General features: G+C 46.1%; 1 protein-coding gene across 2 annotated transcripts in view; it reads left to right on the top strand.

Moving 5' to 3' along the window:
* The window catches only part of LOC117367932 (collagen alpha-1(I) chain-like), a 539,431-nt gene that overhangs the window by 254,560 nt on the left and 269,850 nt on the right, over nt 1–15,021 (top strand). For both annotated transcript variants that reach the window (XM_033961051.1, XM_033961050.1), the window contains exons 9-11: nt 1,726–1,764; nt 2,895–2,948; nt 4,639–4,692. In XM_033961051.1, the coding sequence (XP_033816942.1) occupies nt 1,726–1,764; nt 2,895–2,948; nt 4,639–4,692 (147 nt within the window). The remainder of the gene's footprint in view (nt 1–1,725; nt 1,765–2,894; nt 2,949–4,638; nt 4,693–15,021) is intronic.

The following is a 15,021-nucleotide window of genomic DNA, read 5'->3' as shown; positions in this document are numbered from 1 at the left end:
CTTTCCCTTTCCTTTCATTTTCTTCCCTTCCCTGGTCTTCCTTCCCCCAATTGGGTGCAACATTTCTCCCCTCCCTCCCTCCACAAGGGATGGGTACCCCTCTCTCTTATCTCCTCCAGGATGCCACTTGCAATCTTTGGGCTGCTGGCATAAGTAGTCATCTGAACATGCTGCCTTCAGTAGCCCTGGTAGCTTTCCCTCTGCTTTAATTTCCTTTCCCTGCAGAGGTAGAATGCTGCAGACGGAAAGCTTCCAGGCTACCGAATGCAGCGTGTTCAGCTGAGTAACGCTACTGGCAGCCGAAAGATTGCATGCTGCAGCATGGTGAAGGGACCAGAGCATCCCTCTCTGAGCTGTCCCCAGGGCCGACCACCTCCCCTCGGTATGCCACTGAGGTGCCCTGCTATACAACTGCCCGCAGTGAGAGTACATTCCCAGGGCAGACTTTGGACCTATTTATATTTTTAAATATATGAAGATGAGCATAAAATCTGTCAGGACATTTATTCTAGCTTCAGAGCAATTATTAACGTCTGTGGTTATTTTGAAGGAGGTAATTTTATAAAGGCATTTATGGGTTAATTTCTGTTAAAACAAACAACAACAAAAACAAACCTAGGAATAACATGCAAATATCTGACACACAAGATAAATACCCACACTATTTTCCATAGGAACATTTTTAAAATATGCCCACACTGTTGTAACATTTGCAGGTAATTTTGCATCTCTTCTCAAAGGGAAAGTTAGAGGCATATGTTCCCTTTCAAAACAGCCCTGGAGAAAAGTACTCGGAGAGCTGCATTTGCTTTATTCTGCAAGTACTAATTCCATACAAAATTATGGTGTCAGGTCAAAAGCGCGCCGGGACAAAGGCGCGCCCAGACAATTGAGCGCAGCGCGGAGGCGCGCGCCGCTCAAAATTAATGTTTTTAGGGCTCCGACGGGGGAACATGGGGGGGAACCCCCCCACTTTACTTAATAGACATCGCACCGCATTGTGGGGGCGTTGTGAGGGGTGTGGGGGGTTGTAACCCCCCACATTTTATTGAAAACTTCACTTTTTCCCTGTTTTTAGGGAAAAAGTTAAGTTTACAGTAAAATGTGGAGGGTTACAACCCCCCAAACCCCCCATAACGCCGGCGCGATATCTATTAAGTAAAATGGGGGGATTCCCCAACAACCCCCCCCCCCGTCGGAGCCCCTAAAAACAGTAATTTTGAGCGGTGCGCGCCTCCGCGCTGCGCTCAATTGTCTGGGCGCGCCTTTGTCTTTCGCGCTGTTGTCTATGAACCCAAAATTATACATGCCAATTGGAAAATGCAATCTACACTAATCTCCCCTGGTCTATACATGCCCCTGGAACAACCCACTTATACCCAGGAGCAGTATGTATAATATTGATCACTGTGTGTACATTCATCTAGGTAAAAGCTAAACATTTTTTTGACAAAAAGTAGTTTTATCAGTGGCTTTCTGAGAATTGCCTTTAACATTTATTTTTGTAATAAATGTCAACATTTTAAAGTGTTTTTCCATGTTAAAGTTATAATAGGATTTTGAGTCTTCCCAGTTTACTGTTGTTTAATGCTATTCTAGCTGGTTAATAATAGTTAATACAGCAGTAAGTTTATGACTTGTAGGTGGAATGAATGTAAAGAGTGTCTGAATAAATTAAGGGAGCATTTCTCATTTGCTGTCAAATTTTCACTCTTCCTCTTTTAGCAAACATCATTCTATCAGATGCTTCATGCAAGCTGGCCTGTGAGTACAACTGTTCTTTCTATGCCCACCTGGAAGCATGGCTAGGTAATGCAAATACTTTTTCTAAAGAGGGGACGTGTAGGTGAGAGGAGTTATCCTGGAGGTTTGAGATGGGGGGGATCAAGGACCACTGAATTATTAGAGTAGGACTGAAGAAGAGACACCACTAGGTGTAGAGAGGAAAGGAAAGGGGGACTCTAACTAGTAGAGCAGGAAACTTGAAAACTGCTAGAGATTGGCAGAAGAGGTTTGAACACCACTGGCTGGATAGAGGATTGATAGTGGGGAACAAAGAAGGGGATGCAAATATGATTGCTTGCCCCAGGCATTAAAACACCTAGGTCAGGGGTAGGCAATTCCAGTCCTCGAGAGCCGCAGCCAGGTCAGGTTTTCAGGATATCCACAGAGATAGACTTGCATCTCAAGGAGGCAGTGCATGCAAATCCATCTCATACATATTCATTGTGGATATCCTGAAAACCTGACCTGGCTGTGGCTCTTGAGGACTGGAATTGCCTACCCCTGACCTAGGTGATGCACTGGGGAGGTGCACACAGTCTGAAGTTATTTCTGATCTCTGAAGCAAAAATTATCTTGGGCCAGGGTCCAGAGATTCCACTGACTAAGATACTGGGGGATGCACTAGGCAGAGATGGAGTGAATTGGGGAAGTCCTATGAGAAATCTGTATTGTACTATCTGAAGTCTCTTGAGAAAGAGTAGCCTATTGGCTGGTGCAGTGGACTGTCAACCATGCAGTGGGGCAGAAGGAGAACTGCAATCCTGGTCTGTACACTCTCTCTCTAGATTTGTTATACTTTTTCCTTAAATGAATATTATTTTATGTTGTGAAAATTTGTTTTTTGCTTAACAATTTCTATTCTATGGATGTTTAAATCAATATGAGGAAGTCCTACTACAGTTCTAGCAACCTGAGCCTGGGATTTTTCTGCCATTTTTAATTTTTCTCTCATCAGTCCCCGAGATTACAGAGAGAGTTTTCTAATTCGAAGATACAAATCAAATTTCTTTCAAAACAAGCACAAATGTGCCCTTGAGTCACTGGGCCTGACTGAAATGAAAATGTTGGCATTTATTTAAAAATAGACATTTGCGTGTGTGTTTTTTCAGAAACGGCCTGGACCAACAGGACCTCCTGGACATTCAGGGAAACCTGGTTTGCCTGTAAGTATGTGAGTTTATCTGCAAACAAAAGAACTCCTGTTGCTATCTTTAAAAAGCCTTATCTCCCTAAGATGAGACTCCAGTTAACTGAGACCAAGGATCTTTGTTTGTTCTCTGGCTATAATACTACAGCCGTAAGAACTGCCATATTGGGTAGGGTTACCATATGGCTCCAGAAAAAGGAGCTATCCCTACTACATGTTTTGCAGACGTGGTGGGGGCAGAGTTGTGCCTGTGTTAATGCGGGTTCCCTGAGGCAGTGTGGCGAAACGTGTCGGAACCCGTTGAACCCCCCTTCACTTAAAAGCTAAGGGCTCCTTTTACAAAGGTGCGGTAGCGGTTTTAGCGCGCGCCAAAATGCCATGCGCGCTGGCCGCTACCGCCTCCTTTTAAACGGGCGGTAATTTTTCAGCTAGCGTGCACTAAAAACGCTAGCACACCTTTGTAAAAGGAGCCCTAAGTCTGTTTACTTAACTATTTGAAGTTATTTAAAGCTATTTAAAGTTGGTGAATCAATCTAAAGTTTGAAGTTTATGAAAAGGTTTAGCATATAGACAATAGTGCAATGATTGAGAATTTGAGCCGTGTTAGTAGTGGGCTAAATTATGCTTACCCATCGGTATCGTAAGCAAAAACGGTTCTCTGAGCACTAAATAGTATCATTAAGTTCATGTGCACATATATATCTATCCAGAAAAAGGAGGACAGATTGAGACATCCGGGTTTTACTTCCATTGAAAGCAATGGTCCTTCAAACCCAGTATCCTGTCTCCAACAGTGGCCAAATCTATGACAGAAGTGCCTGTTAGGATCTATAGAGTTGTGCGGGGACAGAAATCCCACCCATCCCTGCCCATCCCACCAGGATCCTCTCCGTCCCCACCAGGATCCTCTCCGTCCCCACCCTTCCCCCGTCAGGATCCTCTCCGTCCCCACCCTTCCCCCGTCAGGATCCTCTCCGACCCCACCCATCCCCGCAAGGAATTACCTCCATTCCCACCCGTCCCCATAAAAAGCAGCAATTACTTCTGACAGAATCATCAATTCCACAGTTTCTTTTGTGTTGGCGCTGCTGTTTTCCTTGTGGAATCTCTTTGGTGGAACCCTTTTTTTTGTTTTCTGTTCAAGTAATTAACTTATAAACCCCCTCTTTTACTAAGGCTGATGTGTCCTTTATATTATATGGACGAACCCTGCTTCCAAAGCCTTCCATCCCCTTGGGAGTCCCGTTGGCTAGAGGGCGGTCCCTGTGGGAGTCCTGTGGACCAGAGGGGGGTCCCCGTGGGAGTCTCGTGGGTTAAGGGGAATTCCCGCGATCCCTGTTCCCGTGCAGACCTCTAGTAGGATCCTCAAAGAGTAGCAAAACTCAATGCTATCAATCCCAAGGAAAAATAGTGACTTTTCCAAGTATACTATAATAACAGGTTATGGACTTTTCCTCTAAGAACTCATTCAACCTTTTTTAAATCCAACTACACTAACTACTTGTACCATAATACTTTGTAAATTATAATAAAGGAAACAGTGAAACAGACTAATCATATGGCTTTTGAAAGAGTCTTCAAATGCAATTTTCTGTACTGTTCATTGTTTACCTTCATAATGCTATTTTGCACAAAGCCTGAGGCACAGACATCTTTCAAAGAGGCCAATGCTGAAAGGATATTATATTGTTTTTCTGTATCCATAGGGTCCTCAGGGCTGTTCAGGGGAGCCGGGTGAAAAAGGCAATCAGGGTTACATGGTAGGAGGCCGTCTAACATTTTCTTACTTGTTGATTGTGTGTTCTGGTGTGTATTGCCTCACTATAAAAACCAATATATTCCTGGAAGATTAAATTCAGAAGCAGGTGAAAGCCTGATTCTTTTCCCAAGCCTTTAATGGTTGTGATGGCTAATTAGCCAGTTGCTTATGCTGAATTTAGATTGGCTTCTACATGCTCTCTATGGAGCCCTTCAGGAAAACAGCATTAGAATCTGGGCTTATCTCTTCATGTGGGACTTTTCCTCACACAAAACCCAGATATAGTGCAGCAGTATTTGGGCTTTAAAAAAAAATTTTTTTTTGCAGGTCCTGTGCTAATATTTCCATTAACCTGTGTTACTTGCAAAAAAATTAATGTTGGAACACTTTACCGCCTCTGATTTACGAGAGGGCGCTGAAAAGTTCTCAGCCCAACCAGAAAGAGAATGACATGGATATAAGGTTCAATCAATGATTTGAAACAATGTCAAAACATAGAATTTTGTTTCTGCAAATTGGCACGTAACGAAATAAGATAACACTCTTTTCTGCTACGGTGGCAAAATAATGCTCAGAATTTAGAAAGTTGGTTGGCTGGATTGAGAACTTTACAGCACCCCCTCATATTGCTCCCATATTAATATGAATATGCTAGCTGGTTAGCACTTAGAAAGGGATATTACTGCAAAATGCATTAACACACCTTCTGGTAAGCTTTTTTTTGCTTGTTAAGCTTGTTTAGGGCTTTATACCCTTTAGTAAAAAGGCTCGTAAATGAGGCCAATTGCAAATATCTTATTTCACTATACAGTACTCCCCCCGATATTCGCAGGGTTAAGAACATAAGAACATAAGTATTGCCTCTGCTGGGTCAGACCAGGGGTCCATCGTGCCCGGCAGTCCGCTCCCGCGGCGGCCCCCCAGGTCCATGATCTGAAAGTGTTCCCTACCTAACCTAAAATATCCATACCCTATTCGCTCAATGTCCTATAAGGTAAACCTCTGTCTGTACCCTGTAATCCCCTTCGCTTTCAGGAAGTCATCCAGTCCCTTTTTGAACCCCAGAATTGTACTCTGTCTTATCACCTCTCCGGGAAGCGCGTTCCAGGTGTCCACCACCCTCTGAGTGAAGAAGAACTTCCTTGCATTCGTTATGAATCTGTCTCCTCTCAGTTTTTCTGAATGACCTCTTGTTTTAGTTGTCCCTGCTAGTCTAAAGAATCTGTCCCTCTCCACCTTCTCTATGCCTTTCATGATTTTATAAGTCTCTATCATGTCCCCTCTCAGTCTCCGCTTCTCCAGGGTAAAGAGCCCCAGCCTGTCTAACCGTTCGGCATATGAAAGGTTCTTCATACCCTTTATCATCCTCGTTGCCCTCCTCTGGACCCTCTCGAGTATTGCCATGTCCTTCTTGAGGTATGGCGACCAGTATTGGACGCAGTATTCCAGATGTGGGCGCACCATTGCTCGATACAGTGGCAGGATAACTTCCTTTGTTCTGGTAGTGATACCTTTTTTGATAATGCCCAACATTCTGTTCGCTTTTTTTGAGGCCGCTGCACATTGCGCCGCCGGCTTCATTGTGTTATCCACCAATACCCCCAGATCTTTTTCTTGGCTGCCTTCCCCAAGTACCCTCCCTCCCATCACGTAGCTGTACATGGAGTTCCCCTTCCCTATGTGCAAGACCTTACATTTCTCCACATTGAAGCTCATCTGCCATTTTTTTGCCCACTCACTCATTTTGTTCAGGTCGCTCTGCAGTTCTTTGCATTCCTCAACAGTTCTGACCCTGCTGGAGAGTTTTGTGTCATCCGCGAACTTGATAACTTCGCACTTTGTCCCCGTTTCTAGATCATTAATAAATATATTGAACAGCAGTGGTCCCAGCACTGACCCTTGCGGAACACCACTTGTGACCCCTATCCAGTCAGAGTAGTGCCCCTTTACTCCTACCCTATGTTTCCTGTCCGCCAGCCAATTTTTGATCCATCTGTGCACATCCCCTTCCACCCCGTGACTCCACAGTTTCTTCAGTAAGCGTTCATGGGGCACCTTGTCGAAGGCTTTTTGGAAATCTAGATATATAATGTCTACTGGGTCACCTTGGTCCAATTGCTTACTTATCCCCTCAAAGAACTGCAGTAGATTTGTCTGGCATGATCGGCCTTTACAGAAACCATGCTGGCTCGATCTCATCAGATTATTTTTTCTATATGCTCATTGATACCTTCCCTGATCAGTGATTCGGCCATCTTCCCCGGAACCCCTGCGAATCTTGAAAAACCACGAATATGGTTTTTCATTGGGGAGCCTGAAGAGGGCAGCAGGAGAACAGCCAGAGCAGCGGTTCGCGGTTAGAAAATACCACGAATGACCAGGACCATGAACCGCCGACTGCGAACGACCGAAGGAACACTGTACATAAAATTTGCCCTCAGTCCATCCACCCATTTAATATTTATCACAATGTCTTAATTGCATCCATATTATCTGTCCATAATTTCTGACTACACATCCCTCCAACTGCCTATTGCTCCATTTGTATTATCTTGACATTATGAAGATCAGATTTCTGTTGTTTGAATGTTGTTTGTTTTTAATTCATTCCATAAACTTATACAACTTCCCATCCAAGCAGGCTTAAGACGGTTTACAAATGTAGCATAGATACATCCAGATAAAAACAAGAAAAACTTAAAACCATACAAACAAATATTTATCCCAGGACAAGCAGGCAGCATATTCTTGACTGACGGATGGGTGACGGCACCGACGGAGCCCCGGTACGGACAATTTTAGAGTGATTGCACTCTAAGAACTTGGAAAGTTCTAGCAGGCCGCACCGCGCACGCGCGAGTGCCCTCCCGCCCGACGGAGGCGCGCGGTCCCCAGTTTCTTAGTTTCCGTGGAGCTAAGAAGACACACGTTTCAATGGCTGTTGAAAACTTTTGTTCCTTACGCCTTCCTGCTCGCGTAAACTTGTTAGGAAATATTGTTTCCTTCTTTTTCTTTTCTTTTCTTTGTTTTAAAAAAAAAAAAAAAAAACCCAACTAATTTCGTTTTCTTTTTCATTTTTTCAGTTTCGCCCCGGCGGGGCCTGTTGCCACCATCGAGGCCTCGGCCTTCGATTTGGCAGAAGCCGTTTTTACCTTCATGCCCCCTCAACCCGGGTTTAAGAAGTGCCAGCGGTACGCTCGACCAATTTCACTCACAGACCCGCACAACTGGTGTCTGCAGTGTCTTGGTCCTGACCATCGAGCGTCCACCTGCACCCGCTGTGCGACTTTAAAAAAGAGAACTCTAAAAAACCGCCAGATCCAACAGCGGTTGTTATTTGGCGCCGAGATGTCTGATTCCGCAGCACCGACATCGGCACCATCTCAGTCGGCACCTACTTCATCGACACCGCGCGATACCGCGCCGGCGTCGCATCCTGCAGGTAAGCCGGCTAAGAAGCCTTCCCCGTTGGAGCGTCCTCCGGTCTCAGTAGCAGCGAGTCCAGTCCTGCCGACCTCGAGGCGCCCACGGAAGCGCTCCGCTCCTATTGAGGTGAGCCCCTCGACATCGGGTTCCTCATCCTCGGAGCGTAGAGCGACACCACAGGTACCGCAGAAGAAAAAGGCGGTACCGGTGCCTTCGCTGGACGAGCGGATTGCTGCTGTCCTGCAAGTGCAACTTAAGGAGCAGTTGCAACAACTCCTTTCCGCACTTTTGACACCGAGCCTTCCAGTCCCGGTCCGGTCTGAGCCACCGGTACCGACAGTGGAGCGCCCTCTTTTATCGGCATCCACTTTGTCGGTACCGGTTCACACTGCTTCATCGACTTCGATGCCAATCTTAGCACCGGAACCGAGAGCTCAACACCAGGCGGTGCAGACTTCGATGCCGACGCAGCATGTCACATCTCCCGGTACCGTATCTATGAGGTCGGGTAAGTCGACGCGCAAAACCCGACACCTGGAACCCTCCACTCCGGAGTCTCGAGACCGTGGCTCTCATATTAGAGACCCTGATTTGTGGGGTGACTCTGAAGACCCTTTTCTGTCAGAGGGTGAGTGTTCCTCTGATGAAGAGGATCAACTTGTTGCTGATCCCTCTTCTAAACAGGATTCCACATCCTTTACCTCTTTCTTAAGAGATGTGTGAATCTCTTTCTATTCCCTTGGAGGCTGAATCTAAGAAATCCAAGGCATTCCTTGATGCTCTCGACTTTGACCAGCCTCCAAGGGAATTTCTCAAACTTCCTCTCCATGACATCTTACGGGAGACTTTTTATAAAAATCTAGAGACTCCCCTGACTGTACCAGGAGCTCCTCGTAAATTGGACTCCTTGTACAGGGTTATCCCCATTCCTGGTTTTGACAAACCTCAGCTCCCGCATGAGTCTCTTTTGGTAGAATCCACACTTAAGAAATCAGCGGGAGCTAGTGTGTATGCCTCAGTCCCTCCTGGCAGAGAAGGAAAAGCCAAGGACAAATTTGGCAAACGTTTATATCAAAATGCCATGTTAGCCAATAGGTCAGGGAACTATGCTTTTCATTTTTCCTTATATTTAAAGCACCTCATTCAAACCATGGCTGCTTTTGAAAAGTACCTCCCTGACCGCAAGAAATCTGCTTTTCATACCTGTTCTTCCTCTCTTCTCCAGTTACGGAAATTCCTAGTTAGGTCAATTTATGACACTTTTGAATTGACTTCTAGAGCTACGGCTATGTCTGTTGCCATGCGTCGGTTGGCATGGCTCAGAGTCTCAGAGCTTGATGTTAATCATCAGGACCGCCTAGCAAATGCTCCCTACTTAGGTGATGAGCTCTTTGGAGAGTCCATGGATTCCACTACACAAAAGCTGTCTGCCCATGAGACTCGGTGGGATACTCTCCTGAAGACTAAGAAAAAGACTCCACCTGCTCGGCCTTTTCGCCAGCAATCCACCTACCAGCGCCGCTATGCTGCTCGTCCCTTGCCACCGGCTACTCAACAGCCTAGACGTCAGCGACAACAACAGCGACAACCGCCTAGGCCAGCCCAGCAGCAACAGGTGAAGCCTCCTCCATCACAAAAGTCTACCCAACCCTTTTGACGTGGTTCTCCAAAGCATAGCCAGTATTCCACCATCTGCCCATCTCCCTCGACCCATAGGAGGACGTCTGTCTTGTTACATCAGCCGTTGGGAGAACATCACATCGGATCAGTGGGTCCTCAACATCATCCGCCACGGCTACTCTCTCAACTTTCAGACACGTCCTGCACAAAGTCTGCCAAGAGAGCCTGCTTTGAACACCTCTCAGTCTTCTCTCCTTCTTCAGGAGGTTCAATCCCTCCTCCTCCTGAACGCCATAGAGGAAGTTCCTCTAGATCAGAAGGGGCAGGGATTCTACTCCCGTTATTTTCTGGTCCCCAAAAAAACAGGGGATCTCAGACCCATCCTAGATCTTTGCGATCTCAACAAATACTTGGTCAAGAAGAAATTCAAGATGCTTTCTCTGGCAACTCTTTATCCTCTTCTCCATCAAAGCGACTGGCTATGCTCCCTCGATCTCAAAGAGGCATACACTCATGTACCTGTCAATCTGGTCTCCAGACAGTACCTCCGTTTCATGATCAATCACTGTCATTACCAATACAAGGTGCTCCCCTTCGGTCTTGCATCCTCTCCAAGAGTTTTCACCAAATGTCTGATTGTGGTGGCTGCTTTTCTACGCTCTCACTACCTTCAGGTCTTTCCTTACCTGGACGATTGGTTAATCAAGGCCAATTCCTCTCAGGCTGTACTCCTAGCCACCAATCAAACCATCATGTTTCTGCAGATCCTGGGGTTCGAGATCAACCTACCCAAATCTCATCTCATCCCCACTCAGAGGCTTCAATTCATTGGAGCGGTGTTAGACACAGTCCTCATGAGAGCGTTCCTGCCTTCCAACCGTCTTCAGACCCTTCAAAGTCTATGTCAGCAGGTGCTTCCTCAATGTTCCATCTCTGCCAAGCAAATGATGATACTCTTGGGTCACATGGCTTCCACAGTTCATGTCACACCCTTCGCACGTCTTCACCTGCGCACTCCTCAATGGACCCTAGCTACCCAGTGGTCCCAAGCGACGGATCCTTGCTCACAACACATATCTGTGACATCATCTCTTCATCAGTCTCTACAATGGTGGTTGATATCCTCAAATCTCTCCAGAGGTCTTCTGTTCCATCTACCTCCTCATCAGCTTGTCATCACCACCGATGCCTCCCCTTATGCATGGGCGCTCATTTAAATGACTTCAAGACTCAGGGTGTTTGGACAGCCCAGGAAATGAAGCATCACATCAATTTCCTGGAACTCAGTTTCTCACTTGGAAGGTCCTCTTCCTTATTGCCCTAACCTCTGTCAGGAGGGTCAGTGAGCTCCATGCACTAGTTGCTGATCCACCTTTTACCGTCTTTCATCATGACAAGGTGGTTCTGCGTACACATCCAAAGTTTCTCCCTAAGATTGTCTCTGAATTCCATATCAATCAATCCATTGTTCTGTCTGTCTTCTTTCCAAAACCTCACTCTCATTCTGGAGAACAGGCTCTACATACTTTGGATTGTAAGAGGGCTTTAGCTTACTATTTGCAGCGTACTAAGCCCCACAGATCAATTCCTCAACTCTTTTTGTCCTTTGATCCGAATAAGTTGGGACATCCTGTTTCTAAACGTACGTTGTCTAATTGGCTGGCAGCGTGCATTTCATTCTGTTATGCTCAGTCCGGACTGACACTGGAAGGTTCTGTCATGGCCCATAGAGTTAGAGCTATGGCAGCATCTGTAGCTTTCCTCCGTTCCACTCCTATTGAGGAAATCTGCAAGGCTGCTACTTGGTCCTCGGTTCATACTTTTACATCTCATTATTGTCTGGATGCATTCTCCAGACGGGATGGACACTTCGGCCAATCGGTTTTGCAAAATTTATTTTCCTAATGGCCAACCTTCCCTCCATCCCTCTTTTTGTTAGCTTGGAGGTCACCCATCAGTCAAGAATATGCTGCCTGCTTGTCCTGGGATAAAGCACAGTTACTTACCGTAACAGGTGTTATCCAGGGACAGCAGGCAGATATTCTTGCGTCCCACCCTCCTCCCCTGGTTGGCTTCTTAGCTGGGGACCGCGCACCTCCGTCGGGCGGGAGGGCACTCGCGCGTGCGCGGTGCGGCCTGCTAGAACTTTCCAAGTTCTTAGAGTGCAATCACTCTAAAATTGTCCGTACCGGGGCTCCGTCGGTGCTGTCACCCATCCGTCAGTCAAGATATCTGCCTGCTGTCCCTGGATAACACCTGTTACAGTAAGTAACTGTGCTATATAACTAGTCTTTAAGCCCGTTACATTAACGGATGCTAGAACATATGTGTGTGTGTCTGTCTTTATTTCTTTCTCTCTCTCTCTCCTTAGCCGCTTTCTTTCTTTCTGCCTTTATTTTTCCTTGGCTATCCTCTGTTCCTTTTTCTTCACCCCCCCTGTCCATCAGCATCTCTTTCCTTCTCCCCCTGTCCAGCAGTTAGCATCCCTTCCTTTTTTATCCCCCCTCCTCCTTCTTATCCCTATGATACTCTTACCTTGCTCTGTCCCTGATCTGAGGTTCCCGACAGCCGCCCAGTTGCACCCATTGGAAAAGTTCCCACTGCCGCATCCCGCACCCCTCCTGACGCGGCTCCCGCTGTCCTTTCTGTCTGTCTCTGTCCCTGGCCCCCTTTGCCTGTCTGTCTTTCTGTGTATCTCCCTGCCCCTGTGTCTTTCTTCTTTCTCCCTCTGTCTGTCTGTCCAAAGCAGCATTCCCTCCCCCTCCATTTCCCTCCCCCCCACCAGTTCCCTGTGCAGCAGCATTAGCGTTTCCTCTACCCCCCCCCCACCCCCCTTTCCCTTCCCGCGGTCCGGACTACAAACGTGGTGAATACAGCAGCGCTTGCATCAGTCTCCACACGCTGCTTCGGGTCCTTCTACTGCCCTGATTTACTCTGGCACGTCCCTGATGACATCATCAGAGACGCGGCAGAGCAAATCAGGGCAGTTGAAGGGCCCGAAGCAGCGTGTGAAGAGTGATGCACACGCTGCTGGAATCGCCATTTGGGCCCGTGGGAAGAGAAGGGTGTGGGTGTCAAAGGAGGAATGGAGATCGGCAGCGGCAAGAAGAACGGAGATAGTGGTCTGGCTGCGGTCCGGCTTGTGGAGAGCAGGGAGGCTGTGGGGAAGAGAAGGGTGTGGGTGTCAAAGGAGGAACGGAGATCGGCGGGGGCAGGAGGAACGGAGATCGTCGTCTGGCTGCGATCGGGCTTGTGTAGAGCAGGGAGGCTGTGACGTATTAAGCGAGCAGGTGGTAACATAAAACCCACGCATGTGCAGTCGTATTTTCGCGACGGATCAGGGAACACGTTTTTTTAGTGCGCATGCGCGGCCTATCATTTTATTATATTAGATAGATGAAAGTATGTCAAAAATGAAAAGCACATTAATCTTCTAATAGAAGATTAGGATAAAATCAAGCCCTACAGTGCTTTGTTGTTTTAATGTGTTTGGTGCTGACATGGTATTGCCGTAGTTATACCACTCCTCAAAAAACCTTCACTCCTCAAAAAACTTTATCCACCTGTCCTTCCAACTATCATCACATCTCCCTTCTCCTTATCTTATCCAAGCTACTTGAATGTTCTATTCACCGTTGTCTTGACTTTTTAATCTCAAGCTATTCTAGACCCAGAGGAAGGCTACTAAAATGGTTGGTGGTCTTCATCATAAGGCATATGGGGACAGACTTAAAGATCTCACTATGTATACTTTGGAGGAAAGGTGGGAAAGGGGAGATATGATAGAGACATTTAAGTACCTATGTGTAATAAATGCTCTTGAGGCAAGTCTCTATCATTTGAAAGGAAGCTCTGGGATAAGAGGGCATAGAATGAAGTTAAGAGGTAACAGGCTCAGGAGTAATCTAGGAAATACTTTTTTACAAAAAGGGTGGTAGATGTGTGGAATAGTCTCCCGGTAGAGGTGGTGGAGACAAAGACTGTCTGAAATCAAGAAAGTGTGGGATAGGCACGTGGGATCTCTTATGGAGAGTAGGAGATAATGGATGCTGTGGATGGGCAGACTGGATGGGTCATTTGGCCTTTATCTGTTATCATATTTCTATGTTTCAATTAGACTTTCACCCTCTAAATTCTACAGAAACTGCCCTTGCTAAAGTCTCCAATAACCTGTTCCCTGGCTAGATTCAAAAGTCTCTATTCTATCCTCCTCGAGCTATCTGCTGCTTTTGGAACTGTTGCTCAGCACCTACTCCGTGATATGCTATCCTCACTTGGATCTCAGGGCTCTGTTATTTCTTCTTATCTCTCCCATTGCACTTCTAGTGTATGTTCTGGTGGATCCTCCTCCATTCCTATCCCACTATCAGTTGGTGTACCTCAGGCCTCTGTCTTGGGACCTCGTCTTTTTTTTTCCCATCTATACTCATTACCTTGATGCTCTGATCACCTCCCATGGTTTTTGGTATAACCTTTATGTCGATGACTCCTAGATCTATCTCTCTACTCAGAAATTTCTACAGGAATCCTGGCTCAAGTCTCAGCCTGCCTGTCCAACATTTATGCCTGGATGTCTCGCCACCATTTAAAACTGAACAGGGCCAAGACTGAGCTGCTTATCTTTCCTCCTAAACCCACCTCTCCTCTTCCCCTATTCTATGTTTCTGTGGATAACATTTTCATCCTCCCTATCTCATCATCTAGCAACTCTGGGGTCATCTTTGGCTCCTCTCTCTCTTTCTCTGCACATATCTAACAGACCGCTAAATCCTGTCATTTTATTTATTTAAAATTATTTATAACCCACCTATCTACAAATCTAGGCAGGGAACAATACACAGGTACAAAATCAATCAAAATTACAGACAATAAAATACAGTAAAAACAAAAAATTAAAATGCAATAAAAACAAAAAAGAACCTTCCTTTATAAAATCACCAAAATCCAACCTTTCCTTCTTGAGCACACTACTGTTATTTTGGTCACACCATCAGAAGAGAGAGATCACTGAAGAAGAACATCATGTTTGGGAAGATCGAAGGAACCAGGCGAAGAGGGCAATCAGTTGGCTGGACACATTGAAAACAATCATGGGGATGATGCTGGAGGACCTTTCCGGACTAGCACAAAACTGATTTCTTTTTAGATCTCCAATTCATCAAGTTGCTAGGACTCAAACATGAGTTGATGGTATCTAACAACAACAACCAAAGCCTTTATCCACACTCTTATCACCTCTTGCCTAGATTACTGCAACTTGCTTCTCACAGGTCTTCCACTAAAC

Source organism: Geotrypetes seraphini, chromosome 10 (assembly GCF_902459505.1).
Source record: "Geotrypetes seraphini chromosome 10, aGeoSer1.1, whole genome shotgun sequence".
Classification (NCBI taxonomy): domain Eukaryota; kingdom Metazoa; phylum Chordata; class Amphibia; order Gymnophiona; family Dermophiidae; genus Geotrypetes; species Geotrypetes seraphini.
Note: the sequence above shows the minus strand (reverse complement) of the source record. Positions and strands in the feature narration are given on the sequence as shown.